Here is a 16,890-nt window from a genome sequence, read left to right as displayed (position 1 = left end):
CCGAAGAATTCTATGTACAGGTTTCTCTAATGAATCAAATAAGAAAAAGAACATAAATAGGATCCATGTAATATTTTAGAGGGATACAATTATAACTAATTCATAAGACAATTAACCATCCATGCAAAAATAAAATAAACATTAAGCATAAGGGAACACGAAGTAAGTAACAATGATCATAATTTAATCAATAAGGGCATTTAAATGCAAAAGAGATCAACATCATGCAATGATCAACATATAATAACCAAGTGAACAGATAAACATGCATGAACTAATGCATAGCAAGAATATGCATAATTTATGTGCAATGCATGAACCATTTATTATCTTTCATTTAAGCTTCCCTTTTTCCATATGCATGTCCTATTAAATGCACACAACTTTAAATTTCTCTTTTTAATTTACCATTGCCCGCGGATACACCAAACGAGTACAGTCACCGAGGTCAAATAGGGTTCCCGAGGTAACTTAGTACACAATTTGTATTTTATTACCGGGTTCCAAACTTAGCCCTCGACCGATATCAGGAAACAACATCATCCATCGAAACATTGGAAAACAACATCCAATGTCGGGGACACCATGGAAAACAGCATCCACTGGCGCCACTTTATTGGTATACCAAAACAACCACAGCTGTGTCAAAACACACCACCCCCAGGAAAAGTGTCGGACTCTCCCTAAAACCGTGGCCAGGAGAAAACCTCAATATCGGGTTCAGGGGCAACAACACGCACACGGAGTTTTTTGTATCCTCAGGGTTTCCCCCAAACCGCAACATCCAAGATTTTCCCGCTAAAGCAGGGACATCAAGGAGAAAAATATGAATTACACTGTTCTTTACTTTATTTTATCTGGTTATTAATTCATCTTTTTTACATTTGCAAGTTTACATGCAGAATTAATCACATAAGCTTGCACATCAGCATGCTAAGCTTTTCACGAGACCACAGCACGTGACAACATAGAACAGTGCGGTAAAACAATAATATCACATTTGATTTGTTGCAATGCATCAAAATAACTAAAACAGAGAACAACTGGTTCTCGAGGCTCACCCAACCCCTGATGATCCAATTGGCCATCAATGCATTCACAAGCAAAAATCATCAATCATATGCCCATATGCATTCATTCCACATCCATTTTCATCAATCATGTACGTTAATATAGAAATGTGCCTTAAACAACAATATCCTCATCCATGCGTATGAGTTCACATATTCAAGTTAAATGAAATCCTTTTGCACAGCCCGCACTTTAATCGCACTGTGAGCATTCTGGTAATAGTGCACGTGCCAAAAGCATCATTTAATATAAACATAAACATATAGAGAGAAGGTTTACACCCAAAACTCTTCATTCATAACATGTATTGGAATTAACACTTGTGTTCATAACCACAAATCTGAAATCTATCATGCATACCAAGGTAAAATTTCAGATTTGAATGTCACGTATGCATAATCATGTATGTTGTATAATCACAATAGATTGCATGTATATTGCAATGCAAGATCTCTTTACACGTACACATACCTGTCAATGGACTATGTTTTTTTTTTTGGAAATAACCCATGCATATTTCTAGTATGTGCATACATACAGTCCATGCATATATATATATATATATATATATATATATATATATATTTGTTGGAGCAAGGATCATACAAGCCTAAAATCTTTAACTGGAAAAGATGTTCTAGACAAAGCATCAAAATATGATAGTTGGATCAACAGGTTAACCCAAAGGTTTAGAAATCCAAACCTAAGTTGTCTGGCAATATGAAAAAGAGTCCTATGCAGGAAACAACAAAAGTTAGAACTTGAGTTAGTTATCCATAAATTTTATTGTCTTGAAGGATTCATAGATCTTGGAATAATAAACACAGACACCAACATTTCTAAAGTTTGAGAAATAAAATCATTAAGTGGGATCACCAGAAATTTCTACCCACACATACAACACGTGCACAGTACACAACCACATGACTACCCATGAAAAACTGGAAATACTAAAATTTCCAACACTTGATGCATTTCAGATAAAACTCGAGTATTCTAAAACACCTATCCTCAATACACAAATACACAAACAAACTTGTCACCAAGACTTACAGTTCGTGCACATGATGCCTAGTTAAATCATGAGAAAATCCCATTCTTAACATGCAATGAAATACACACAGTTAATGAAATCTGGAAATTTAGGAAACACACCACATGTATCTCTATAAGTAAAAAAAAATCCGAACAAGTGGCCCAACCAAAATTGGGTCTAGCACACAGCCAGACCCACCCAACCGACCCAGTCGGCTGGGTCAGGTACTCAGCCCAGCCCTAACATGAAAATACATATTTATTAACTCTGTTTTTTTTCACAGCAACCGAAATTCCCCAAATCTGTCGATTTGGGAGTTACGGAAACCCAAAGCAAGCTTGATACTAATACATCTGTAAGAACACCGAAACCCTACCAAAGTATTGCATGGGATACAAACCTATGTTCCCATTCTTATTTGAAATCAAAAGAGAACCCGTACCTTTGAATCGGTGTTTGGGGTTGCTGCCGTGAGAGAAAGAGGTCGCCGGCAGCGGTGGTCCTGCTCTCGCTCACGCAACCAAGAGGGAGAGAGATGCCAAGGAGGTCGCTGATGGCCTTGTTTGCTGGGGACAGCAGCTAGGGCTGGCTTTGTCGGACGGCGTCGGTGGTTGCCGCACCCAAGGGAAAGGACGGGAGAAGGGGGGGGCTGTCGTGAGGGCCTCCTCTTCCTCTGTGTTGCTTAAAAAGGGAAGGCACAGAGGGGGAGCAGGTCGTGGCTCTGTCGGTTACGGGGAGTCCCTTTCGTGCGAGGCGGCTACAGGGAGGAAAAGGGGAAACACACGGGCAGGGTTTTAAAACCCTACCGGGTTATGGATCCGGGTCGGGTCCGACCCGGGTCCAACCTGGGTCCAAGAGTTCACCTTTTTTTTTCGTTACTTACCTACTAAGGGGGAGGCGCAGCCCGGGATCCAAACGCAGTCTGGACCCACAATGCCCCATTGCGGTGTGGATCCGGGTCTTACCTGCAATGTGGATCCACAAGTTGGATCCAACTGTGGATCCCCACACTAATTTTTACTTTTTTTTAATATATTTATTATTTCTTACATATATATATGATATTAACTATGTATATGCGCCCCCTTATGGGTCCTGGATCCGAAATACAGATCCCTACGCCCATTCGCACATTTCGCATTATTTTATAAAGGAAAATACACGAAAAATTTCCAGTTATTACATTATCAGTCGACGAATAGTCTTATCAATCGACCGATTTTCTCGTGCCTTTTTCAAAGCCAAATGTCTATTTTCTGATTAGTCGACTAATCTACTCTTAGTCGACCAACCCGAATGTCCGATTTCTGAAATTTTTTAACAGAAGTCAACTGAAAGCTTTTTTTTGGTCTACTGATGATTTTCATCAGTCGACTAATTTTTCTTTAGTCGACTAATTTTCAAAATCCCGAATTCAAATCTTTTCGGCTAGACACAGTAGTTGACTGATTTAATAATCAGTCTGCTAATATTTGATTTCAGTCGACTGATAACTTTTTTAGTCGACTAATATAGCCATTTTTCTGAACTTTTTAGAAGTTGTGTTCTTTTATTTTTCAAACGTTTTAACTATTCAAAACTGTCAGTTTGACACCCCTTCGTACCACCAACGTCTGAAAAATTTCAGCTATAAATAAGAGTGAGATCTACACTAAAAACAATGAATTGAAACATGGAATTATGTGTTTTTCACTCCTATTCTTTCAAGTGAGTTGAGTATTTCTAAAGCCTTAGAAGTCTCTGCAAACCTATTCAACTTCTTTTGCATTCATAAGAAAGGCTCATAGACTGGTTGTAAGTTGTTTATTTCAATTTTTCTGTAAAATGATAGTCTGTTTGGTTTAAAGGAAAAGTTTGCTTTCAGCAGGGTTGTTGCTGAAAGTGGGACCAGTTTTGGTTTGTTTGATCTTGTCGTGACACAAGTTTGATAGTGAAAATCTCAAGCGAGTTTTGCTTGGGGACTGGATGTAGGTTTGGAGGACTGAACCAGGATAAAATCTTTGTGTTCTTTGTGTGTGATTGCTGTGCATAATTCAAAATCTTTCAAATTCCAAAGACGAAGTTTAAAAGCACTATTTATCCTCCCTCTAGTACTGGTCGCATCGATCCTACAGTACTCTTTGGCTAATTGTAATTTGAGTGGTTATGTGCCTCCTAGTTCAGAAAAACTAAGAACAATCATTCTTGCAGAGGAAAAAAATAGAATTGAAGACTTGTTAGAGACCCAAAAATTTGCATGGAAACGACATGGAGTGTTGATTGTTTCTAATGGGTGGACTGATATACAAAGGCGACCATTGATAAACTTCATTGCTTACTCACTTAATGGGCCAATCTTTTTAAGATTGTTGATGCATCAGGAGAGTATAAAGATGCTGAATATTTAAAGAGATTATTTGTCGAAGTGATAAAAGAAGTGGGTGAAGAAAGTGTGGTGCAAATCATTACTGACAATGCTCCAGTTTGCAGTCGTGCAGGAATAAATTTGGCAAGTAAAGATACATATTCACATATTTTTTGGACTCCTTGTGCAGCACACAGTTTAAATTTGGCACTTAAGAGTATATGCAATCCATTAAAAGATGATTCACATGCACATGAAATATGCTTATGGATTGAGGAAATAGAGCATGATGTTCGAAACATTAGAAATTTTGTTATAAACCATCATCATGCCCTTTCTATATTTAATAGGCATTCTGATCTCAAGTTACTGAAAGTTGCTGAAACTCGTTTTGCTTCTCTCATTGTTATGATAAAAAGAATTAAGCAACTCAGGAATGCATTGATGATGATGGTGGCTGATCAAGATTGGGATTTTTATCGTACTGAAGATGATGTCAAAGCTCAAGCTATCAAAAAATGCATCTGTGATGATTTTTGGTGGGATAAAATTACATATTTTGTTGAATTTACAGAGCCTATTTGGAAAATGTTGAGAGAAGTTGACAGAGATGTACCCATGCTTCATAGAATTTATGAAATGTGAGACAACATGATTGAAAAAGTTCAAAGTATCATTTTTAAACATGAGAAGAAAGATATTGCACTTGATGATTCAGAATTTTACAATCATGTACATTCAGTTTTAGTGAGAAGATGGGATAAAAGCAATACACCATTGCATTGCATGGCACACTCTCTCAATCCAAAATACTATGCAAAAAAATGGTTGACAGCAGGTGTTGGTCGTGTTTCTCCAAATGAAGATCCTAAGATATCAAGAAATAGAATGATATATTTGGGAAGACTTTTTAATAATCCTCACATGTTTAAGGTTGTAAATAGTGAGTTTGACAAGTTTTCTACTAGGAGATTTGATTCTTTAGCAGCACTTGTGGCAAGAGACGAAGAAGATCCCCTTAATTGGTGGGCAACATATAGATCAAAGACACTAAATCTGCAACGTCTTGCAATAAAGTTGTTATCCCAACCTGCTACATCATCTTGTTGTGAAAGAAATTGGAGTACATATGCTCAAATTCACAACATTAAAAGAAACAAACTCACTAGTAAAAAAGAAGAGGATTTGGTTTATGTTCACTCAAATCTACGATTAATTTCTCGCCACACCAAAGAAGAGTATAGGTATTTTTTTTCTTTGTATTCAAAGTTTGTGTTGCCGACCCCAATTGTTTTGGGATGAAGGCGTAGTTGTTGTTTGTATTCAAAGTTTGTATTTAAATATTTATATTCAAAGTTTTAAGTTAGATACTAATATAGTCATTTTTTGATGCAGTTGTAGACCATCAAAGAATTGGGATGTAAATCCAGAAGATTTTGACTTGGAGGGAGAACATAATTTGCATACTCTCAACATGGAATACCTCGATCCTGTTCTTCCCTCTAATTCAGACGATGAGGCAGATTTATGATAAGTTTTGTTGTTTATCACACTCACAAACTTCTTTATGTGTTATATTTTGGTAAGTTTGTGTTGTTAAGAATTTTTTTTTATTTTTGCTTTAAAATTTACAATCTTTATGTGTTAATTATTGTTATATATATAATTATATATATTTAAAATATATATTTTTTAATATATATATAGCCGAGTCCCCGTGTCCAAATTTTTTGAAATTGCGCCGCACCCGTGTCACACCCGCACCCATGTGACAGCATATAATCTTTCTTCCTCCACCACCATTATTCTTCCAAAAATGGGGTGGTTTATATGACCTAACATTATTACCGGATCTAGATACGGCATGAACTTTATCAACATCTCTTTTCAAGGCCAAACGTGTTTCTTCTTGACATAAGTCGGCCAAAATATCACTTAGAGGAGTAGAAGCCCTATGAAGTAAGAATCCTCTAAGTTGCTCAAATTCGGGACGAAGCCCATGAATGAATTGAAAGAATCTTTCTTTCTCCATTTGCTCTTGCCTCATGGCAATAGCACTACCTTTCTATTGAGGTTCAAGGAGAACAAGTTCATCCCACAAAGAAGATAGGGCACTATAATAGTCCCTAATACTCATATCACCTTGCGTGGTTTCTCTCACCTTTTCTTGTAAAAAGAAATGCCTAGCAAGATCTCTTTGTGTGTACATTCCTTTCATAAAGAACCAAACTTCATTTGCCTTCTTAAATTTTGCAAGATTTGCACAAATCTTTAAGTCCACATTCATGAACCATGCTAGAATTTTAGCATGTTCACTTTCTCAATCCTCTATTTTTTAAGAGAAGTCAAGAATAACTTTCTTTTTTTCTTCTTCATTCAAAGCTTTTTCCTCATCGCCTTCAAACTTAGTTAATTTCAATTGAGGTTCCGGAATGGTCCCACACACCTACCCCCAAAGTTTTTTACCTTTGAGGTTATTCTCCATAGCGGCTGCCCACATTCGGTAATTGGTCTCATTCAATTTGAATGCGAGATCGATTTTTGCATCCTTATTGGCCATATTAAAAAAAAAAGGTTTAAAGGCAAGAGAGAGGATATATATTACTTGTCAAGTGAGATCCCGATGAAGCTTCCTTAACCTTGCTTTGATACAATGTAATGAAGTGCCAAATGAGAGAAGCGATATCTCCAAGAGCAAAACACACACATACTCGAGTAGCCACTAATGGGCAAAAATATAACACACCACAAAAGTGGTAAAAACACACAAAATGAAGTGAGAAAATATATTTCACTCAAGAGAGCTTCAAAGAAGCATACTTACAATGGGGGAGAACCCCTTTATTTATAGGCAAAAAAGAGAACCCTTGGAAGGGCTCCTAAGGGACGTTGGAGGCTCCAACGTCCCTTAAGGGGGGGGCTTTTCCAAGGTAAAAAGGAAAAAGGAAAAAGGAAAAATAAAAGAAAAAGAAAAGGGAAAAAGAAATAGGGAAAAATGTACATGGCGTGAATGGGGGTAAAACGACTATTTTACCCCTAGTGGGTATTACAAAGGAAATATATAAATATATATATTTATACATGTAGATAGACACATAGACATATATATATATATATATGTACAATCATATTTTAACATTAACTTGAAGCAGAATGAACAAGGGGTTGCAAATCACATTATGTGACGAAGGTAAGCTTCTTAATTTAGTTCCTTATTATAATAAAGATAGTATTACAGCTAGAGATGTGACTCATCACTCCATTACATGCACTGAAAATGCATAAGTTTCTTTGTCTAACTTTAATTCTCTTAATCTTTCTAATGTGTTTTTTGTTTCCAATATAAAAAAGAATCTTGTTTATCTTTCTAACTTAGTTGACGATACCAACTCGCATGTTGTATTTACCTCATCCCCTGTTTATGCCAAACATTTTCACATGAAGAGGTTTGTTAAAGGAAAAAGATGGGAAAATATATACATCTCCAGAGAAGATCCTTCGTCTAAGTCTGCCGGTTCTGTTTCCAAGCTAAATTAAGAGTTATTAAGTCTATCGATTTTGTTTAGTACATTTGAGTTGAATAAAGCCAATATGTAGTATAATCATCTTGCTTATTGTAATCGAAGATCTATTGGGAGATTAATTTCTAGTAATCTTATTCGTCAGTCTAGTTTGAGTTGTGAGTCTGCTAGTATCATTTGTCCCAATTGTCAAATATAAAAAAAACATGTCCTTCCGTTTAATTTATGGAATGCAAGAGCTTTAAAACCTTTTGAAATTATGCATTCCGATAGGGTCAAACACCCAATGCTTCCTCTTTTGGTAGTCGTTGCTATGTTTCCTTTAATGATAATTTCTCTCATTATACAAGGATATATTTTATGAAGCATAAGGATGAAGTGTTCAATATATTTACAAAGCTTTATGCTCTAGTTAAACATCAAGTTCCATATCTATTCTAAATTTCTAGTGTAATGGTGGAGGCGAATACACTTTGAAAGAATTTATTAACTATCTTGAAAATAACAAAAACAAATGAAGAATGTGTTGGCCTTACACTCCGCAGCAAAATGACCTTGCAGAGAGAAAGCACACCATATTGTTCAAAATACCTTCAGAATGTTGCATGCTAGAGCAATTCCCCTCTACCTTTAGGACATAGGCTTTTCACTTTGTTGTATGTGTCATAAATATGTTGCCCATGAAGATTTAAAATTATAAGCTATGTCACTTGAGTGAGTTGGGGAGTCCGACACACTCGAGTTAGGTGCGGCGGGTGCAGGCACAGACCCCCATACACCCAGTGCAACATGGGCCAGGTTAGGTCCGCACCCGACCCAACCCCCCTCAAACCCTCTTTTTTTTCTCCTACTATCTCCTCACCACTAACGTAGAGGGAGGAGGAGAAAGAGTGAAAAAGAGAGAAAAGAAGAGGGAGGAGAAAGAACAAGAGGAGAGGAAAAATGAAGGACAAAAAGAGGGAAAGAAAAGGAGGAAGAGAGAGAGAGAGAGAGAGAGATTAGTGGGTAGGTGAAAAAGATGTACCTGTCTCTTCATTTTTCTTCTTATTCTTCTTGTCAGAGAGAGAGAGAGAGAGACCCTTTCGCCCCCATGCCCCTCTTCTTTTATACCTATATCAAATATATGGGTTTGGATTTAAACTTGATCCAAACCTAAATTTCATATATATATATATATATATATATATATATATATATATAGCCGTACCCCTGTACCCACATTTTTTGAATTTGCTATGTTGGACTCTCAAACTTGCACCTCGTACCCATGTAACAGAGATTATAAATGTAATGCCTCAAGATTTTTAACCACTTGCACATGGAAATTAAAACTTTTTTTTTATTAAATAATCATCAACAGAAACATTTTCAACTTTGGTTTGAAACCTCAGGCGGGTTACATTCCACACAATAACGATTATACTGAATTTAATGTGGATAACATTTTTCATTCAAAATATTGCAACTCAATAAACGATAACGTTTTTAATAACATGTATCAATAATTCAGTGTCTGACAAAGAAAAATGATTGGCCCTCGACGCTGCCTCAGCATCGCGCATCCGCTCCGCAACTATACATCACCTGAAATCTCATAAAAAGGGGGCCAGACTCGCGAAAGCCTGGTAGGTTTACACCAGAACATATAGGGAGTGTACAAAGCTAATATATATAGCACATTAATGACAACATAATCCATTTAATCAGTGATGATACACATACGTAATATATTTCAATCAAAAAATAATAATGCATTCATTTGCAAAGTAACTAAGTAGGTATGATGTGTCACCCACCTAATATGTTTAACTTGTTCAATAATAATATCATGTTATGGTTTATAATCGATAAGGGTATGACTTTCTCATCCCATTTTAGCATGTAATCATGCTACACAATTGAAGTAAAGTCAAATCCATAGTTTCACAACTGGCTATCTCAATAAGTTCATGTGATCATCAGAATCACTATATTTAACCTATGTCACAGGGATTCGGCTAGCAGGGTGTTGCACCCGCATCGACGCGACTCGACGCGGGTGCGGTCAACCCGATCCTGGGTGCGTTGACCGCACCCAAGGTCATTTTGATCCATTTTTTTGGATTTTTTTTTTTTAAAAAATTGCCCTACGAAATGGGCTGCAGAATTTAAAAAAAAAAAAAAAACTGTTGACAGCTGCTTGCTGCTACTGCTCTTGTTTTATAAAGGGGCACTTGTGTCCACAACATCTGACAAGCTTTGTTGGCATCCCATACTATTCCTGCCTCCAAACAATTAATTCGCAGCGTTGAAAAACATATTGTTAACTTGGAAATGATGATCCATCTTCCTCAAAAATTAAAACCAAAATTCAAGAGCCTTTTGAAGTCTTTATCCTTCAAGGCTTCAACGATCCAGATCCTTCTTCGTCAAGGATTTTCACTCTCCATAATAAATGATAATAGTGATGGTAGCCTTGGTGGCTATTAGTATTCACTTTTCTCCTGATGAGATGGGTGCTCTAGCCGTAGCCTTGTGTAGACCTCTCTTTTCCACATGTCAAATCCAATAAATTTCTTTTAGTTGTCATCTGCGTGCAACTGTATATAAAATGAAATTTGAAGAACCCTAGGCAGTGGCGTGGCAATGGCAGTGGAGCCGTAGGCCTCGTGAAGACTCTCTCCAACAAACCACATCAAACCTTTGCTAATATTTTTTTTCGTGAAGACTAGGGAGTTTCAGACATGATTGAATCATGACAGTCAGCAGAACGCAGCAGGCTGGGTCGATCAGATTGTCAATCCTTTCAGTTCATCAATTTTGTCCCGTTGCGCCAAAGTACACAACAAGCAGAACGTGGGTAACAAGTCTTCAAACAAACACCAGCAAAAAAAAACTGGACCCCCGACCCGCGACGGGGGAACCTACGGTATATATATATATATATATATATATATATATATATATATATATATATATATTTACATTTTTGCCCCTGCTGCACCCCCGCACCCGGGTTTTTTGGAAGTACCAAATCCCCGCACCCACACCCGCACCCGCACCCATGTGACATAGTATTTAACTTGTTCATACTCAGAGATACCACTTTGGGGTACCAACACATCAATTTAGATGATCATACACAAGGTCAGGAGCCACCCATTTGAAATGAATGAGGAAAAAAACTGGAAATTTCAAGATATATCGTGGAGTTGAATGGAACCCTGTAGTTCCATTGGGAATTCTCAATTTCACAACACTCCCATTGTCCAGTGCATCAATTCAACACCAAACCTTCAATATTCTTTCAAAAATAGATCAGCTTATAGAATTTGCAACACATAAAGAAGCAAAACCTACAGGTGATTAAGAAAGAAGTATGTGTAATTTGACAATTAAAGGTGGAATTTGACATGATCATTTCCTTGGGCAGGCATCGAGCATAAAGAGGAGTACTTGTCACAGAACCAGATGGTCAGGGAAACAGAATAGAGCTGACGTTGTCATAATTGTGAAAAGATTGGAAACTCCAATAGGATTCCAAAACAAGTGGGATTGATAATATTTTGAAGCTAAAAACATTCATATGAACCATAGTCACAAATATCGGTATCGACTATATTTCGGCAAGGCTATTTCTTGCAATATTATAGATTTGGTGATAAATCTTGGAAAAATCTCGGGGCTTAAAAAATATAAAAAATAACAAAAATAAGTATGAAAATATCATGTTTAGACAAAAAACACATAAATAATAAAAGAAATAAGTAAAAAATGTAAAAGAAAGAAGAAAAAATACTTAAAATGTAAAAAATAAATAAAAACAGTAAAACTAATTGATAATATCATGAGAATATCACAACATTCTTGTGATAATATCGCGATATTATCAAATTGGCAATATTTTCAAAATATAATGACATTTTACCTATATTATCGTTTGCTGAATTTACAACAATAATATCACAATATTTTGAAAATATCACTGATATCTGTGACTATGATATGAACTCACAAGGACAAGTTTGTTCAAATATCACTTCTCCTGTGATTCCTCTTTAACACTTTCCTTCCTTTTAATACAGCATTCTAGATACCATAAGCATCATCTGAAGGTGGGCAAAGACTAACCCAATGTTCAATTAACTTTTCTTGATATCATGTCATGGTTGCTACTAGGAACAGCCTCACCATAATATCGAACGTGATAACCATCACTACCCTAAATCATCAGCTAGAAGGAACAGAGAATGAGAACTTTCTTGAGCTATAGGAACCGCAGTTATATTAGCTAGACGCACACACAAGCTAGTAACTAGTGAAATTATTGTAGTTTATTATTGAAACAGTATATTTGTGTACCAAAAATGAACAACTGAGGAAACATTCTTGTTTGTTCAGATTGACAATTTTGATGCAAACACAAGTACTTAAAAACACAGAAATTACCAGAAGAAGAAAACTCCTTGTTTGCTCAGAATGACGATTTTGATGCAAATACAAGCACTAAAAAAACACGGGGAAATTAAACACAAACTTAGTCCCTACTTACCAGTGCAATGCTTCTTTCTACCGGCGCAATCTGGTCGCAAATGCCCAGTTGGTGTTTCAGTTGAAACAAGTCTTCATCACGTCCATTGCTGAGTGCCCCAAAGCCTGGATCCTGCTAGCCCACTTCAAGTGTTTGGATATGCCAAAGTTACAACTATAAGTTTCATCCAGCATAAGACTGGAGATCTGGAGATGAACTCTAATAAACACAAGGCAGCACCAAACTAGTTCTATCTTGTTAGCAGATAAGCTTCTGCATCGAAACCGCCCTTGATGCTGCTGCTGTAAGCTTGAAACATGTCTGGGCACTCCTCCTTATGCTTAAGCACGTATTCTTCAAAGAATACCTCGCCTTTCATCTGCAAAATTGTAATCAAACTCTGCTTCCTCTTGAGAAGCTTCTTAGAATCCAACATCCTGACAACAGCCAGCCGGGGAATGACTCTCTTCTCCGTGCTGTACATCAAGAGAGTTGGGCTAGCCACAAGTTCCGAAGGCTTGTATCCGAGTCCGTCCACGAAGAACTCCAATTTCTTCCGTAAAGTGCTTCTGGACAGCTTCAGGAAAAACGGGGCCTTCTGAATTGCCTCCATTATGTTCCCCTGAGTCCACCCGAAGCTATTCAGGACCTCCAGTTTGGCATCCCACGAGGACTCGCTCAAGCTGGAAACGGCGAAAAGGGCGTGAGGGAACATACCAGAGTCGTGATCAAATCCCAATTCGTGGGCCTTATCCACCATCTTCTCAAGCGAGCTCGGCTTTAGCGAGAACAGCGTCGGCCGCGTTACCAGAAGCCATGACAGGGACCGGTCGGGAACGCCGCGGCTCTGCAGAGTCGATAGATTGATCGCCATTCTGTTCTCGAGATCGTGCATGAAGAACGACCTGGAGCAGAAACACTTGATAGACCTCACCACTTTCTCATCGCCGCGAACGAAGGCCCTGATCACACCAACTATCGGTAGTATGTTCTTGAGGCTTGCATTGAGAATACCCGGATTGGAGGCGATGGTCTGAGCGACATCAGGACTAGAGAGGCCCCAATCGTGGAAAGCCCTCAACTTGGGCACCAGGGTCTTCTCTAGCTTGGCCCCAAGCAATCGAGGATTGCGATTGATTGTTTTCCTAATTTGGGTATCTGTGAAACCGTTCTCCCTCAAGAAACCGAGTACTCTCTCTGCGTTTTGAATGCTACCCCTGCCTCCTAGCTTCCTGCATACGCCTGCAGCCTCTTCAGAAGGCAACCCACATGAGTTTATGAGGTAGTCGACCATTTCTGTTGATGGGTAGTCGAGAGGAGATGGTGATGATGATGATGATGAAGGAGAAGGGTGGTCTTCATGGATGACGGTGGTGGTCGAAAACGGTGGCTGCAAACGCCTCCGGAATGCAGAAACAATGGTGAGCCTCTGCATATTTCTGAAGATGAGGTGCTGCCGAATAAGATTCATCACGACCAACTACTAAGCAACAACCACCACAAAGAACAACAACTAACTAAAGAAGAGGAAGAACAGAAGAGATCAAAGGGAGAAAAGAGGCAACGTTCTTCGTTCCTCACGGCAGGAGCAGCAACATCCCCTCCGACTCTGCTGAATGCTGAGATGTTACAGATGGGGATTCGGATCAGAACCCAATTTGGATCTCGTAGTATAGATTCGGATCCGGCTAAGTGAAAAGGCAAAACGGGCTGGGGAGACTCGGTTTCTGTCCGAATCTGAACATAGTTGTTTACCTGGTTTTGACCAGGATCCAAGTATGCCCGACCTACATTTGTTTGGAATCTGAAGTTAATTTTGATATATATACCATGTGAATCCGATAGTACGGGTCAGATCCAGTTTTTTTGAGTTTGGACTGTTGGAGCCTCTTTTTCGTATCAATAAAAAAAATTAACAAGAAAGAAAAGGTCTGTTTTTTATTTTTAATATTTTATTAACACTTGTCATCTGCTGGTTAAAATTTGCCCGACTAAGGGTCGATACGATCCTTGTAAATTGTGGCTGAACCACATGCTGATGACTGCAGGGTGGGCACTAACCAGAACCCTGTGCCTTCTCTCTCTCTCTTGAAGGAGACGTCGTTCGGTTTCTCGCAACAGAGAGGCGAGGCTCTCTGAAAGTTGGCTGATGGGATTAATGCTTGGGCCTTGGCTTTGTCGCTCCGTAAGTGGGGGGCTCCCGTTAGGGTTCCTTTCAGGTTGTCTCAGGGATTTTTCACGTCCTTAGCCGGGTTCTTGGTCTACGGCGTGCGTCGACGAGCGCTTGATTTAGCTGACATTCAGGGGTTTGTTAAGTCCTTTCGCAGATAAGCTCTTGAAGACAATAGGATTCAGGGGTCGCTCAGTGCTCCTTTTTTTCGGCCGTGCTCTAACAAGGATGTATTAGAGGGGTGGAAGTTGGTTAGGCCGACATGGCAACCATCTTGTTGTAACTTTAGGCGACGGGCCGATGTGGGCCGGGCAAAGCCGGGGGACTGGTGGTGTAATGTGTGTTTCAATCGCAATTTTCGTTCCAGAGTTTTTTGTCATAGGTGTGGCTCGGATAGTTCGAGAATTCGACATATTGTTTCTCTAGCCGATGAGTCTCGTATGCTGAAAACTTCACAACAGGCCAGGCAACGGGTACCTGCTCCTTGTAAACCTGGTGTATCTTTCTGTGATGTGGTGCAAGTGTGTGCTTTGGAGGCAGGCACCTCTCCATTTTGGGCGGTTAAGATCGGATCGCTCTGGGTACCGTTGAAGATATCAAATGCCGTATGTTCGTTCTGCAAGGCCGATCGTTCACCGCAGTTCTTTCGTTCGTATCTCGGAGCAACCATCGAGAAGCATCCTTATCAGTCGGCTAGCTGTCACATTCGCCCTAAAGAGTTAATGAGTACGACTGTTCTCGGGATGGAGTGTGGGTCAACTTACATGGAGAAATTTTTGGGCTCTGTTCGTACATCTAACGTACGTTCATCTGGTTTGCCTCTTCGGTTATTGAGTCGTCAGCACAATCTTGCTTCCTAGAGGTGTGCTGCATCTATCAACCATGATGGATCCAGGGCTCGTTCTTTTTTTGATGATCGTGGAATCTTTTGTTTTAACGATTCTACCCATCGTATCTTGTCGAGATTCCTACCCCATAAAGGCATCCTGGTTTGCATGGGGTCTGCCCCGATGTGTTTTTTTGGTTTTACCTGTGTGATCTCGATTTCTCCTTGCATGTCGCAACAAACTCAATTTCTGTGTTTGACGAACTGCCTGCCCGATCAAGACGGGGGTTGTCCCGTGGAGGATCTCGGAGCACCTGTTCAGGGGGTCTCAGAGGTCTCTTGCTCGCAACCTGTGTATCCACAACCTTGCCTAGATTTGTTACGTTCGGATTGTGGGGCACAGGGGGTCGATGACAGGTTCGTCATTTGGGGTATGTCCTTCGCCGAGGCTGCGCGGGCATTAGGAGTGCAAATTTCACCCGAGCAGCTTTCTTCGATCCAGCAGCAGATTGTTCCTCGAGTACAATCGGTGGACAGGGCTGCAAATAGCCTTCGTAGAGAAAAATCATTGGCCTGTTCGCAAGCCCAGTTTCAAGAAGATGGATCAAGCTCAGTGCGACGCTCAGTTAGGCAAAGGCGCACTAGGGTGCTCCCTGATTTCTTATCATGAAGATGTGTATTTGGAATATTAGGGGCATGAATTGCTCTCGTAAGCGATTGTTTTTAGCTAACTGGATTAGATATGAAAGTTCGGACATCGTTGCAATTTGTGAAACCAAAATAGAAGATATTTCGTTATCAGTGGCGTCTTACTTATGGAGAGGTGCAGCATATGCTTTTAAACCTATCGTTGGGTTTGCTAGAGGCATCTTGGTTCTTTAGAAAGCTTCTCTTAAGGCGACAATAGTGGATATTGGTCCCTATTCCATCTCTCTTTGTGCAAACTTGTTGCCGTCGCTACAAGATGTCGTCTTCACCTTTGTGTATGGTCCTGTTGTGTCGTCCTCGCGACCAACTTTCTGGACTGACTTAGACCGAGTTTTGGTTTCCTTTGGAGCTCTTCAGTGCTTGGGAGGAGATTTCAATTGCCTATTGTCTACTCAGGACTCTAGTCTACCGGTTCTTCTCAACTCCTCTATTAGGGGGTTTCAAGAGTTTGTTCAGCGGAACCAGCTGTACTCGGTACCTTATGTGGGGGAGCAATTCTCGTGGTCAAATATGAGGTCTCACCCTTGCTTACGGATACTAGATCGTGTATTTCTATTTCACGCAGTCCCGGATGTCACTGCTTCCTTGATGCCGCGGATCATGTCCGATCATGGACAACTAATTGTTTCTTGGGGCGCAGGCTTTAAAGCGTGTCGCAGGTTCTCCTTTGAGGAATGGTGGGTTCGTGTGCCAGACTTTCAGCA

The 16,890-nt window shown here is 39.4% G+C and overlaps 1 protein-coding gene across 1 annotated transcript; it reads right to left on the bottom strand.

Annotated features, from left to right (window-relative positions):
* Positions 1-12,338: 12,338 nt before the first annotated feature.
* On the bottom strand, positions 12,339-14,052 carry LOC149841029 (uncharacterized). The gene has a single exon (XM_090004640.1). The coding sequence runs from the start codon at positions 13,951-13,953 to the stop codon at positions 12,733-12,735; it is 1,221 nt and encodes a 406-aa protein (XP_089860766.1). The 5' UTR covers positions 13,954-14,052; the 3' UTR covers positions 12,339-12,732.
* Between the last annotated feature and the right edge of the window lie 2,838 nt (positions 14,053-16,890).

The sequence above is a fragment of the Nuphar pumila genome, chromosome 4 (genome assembly GCF_984573655.1).
Source record: "Nuphar pumila chromosome 4, dmNupPumi1.hap1.1, whole genome shotgun sequence".
NCBI classification, from domain to species: domain Eukaryota; kingdom Viridiplantae; phylum Streptophyta; class Magnoliopsida; order Nymphaeales; family Nymphaeaceae; genus Nuphar; species Nuphar pumila.
Note: the sequence above shows the minus strand (reverse complement) of the source record. Positions and strands in the feature narration are given on the sequence as shown.

What these genes read in the sequence shown, in the direction of transcription:
- LOC149841029 (XM_090004640.1), bottom strand. Translation starts at nt 13,953, where the DNA reads ATGAATCTTATTCGGCAGCACCTCATCTTCAGAAATATGCAGAGGCTC.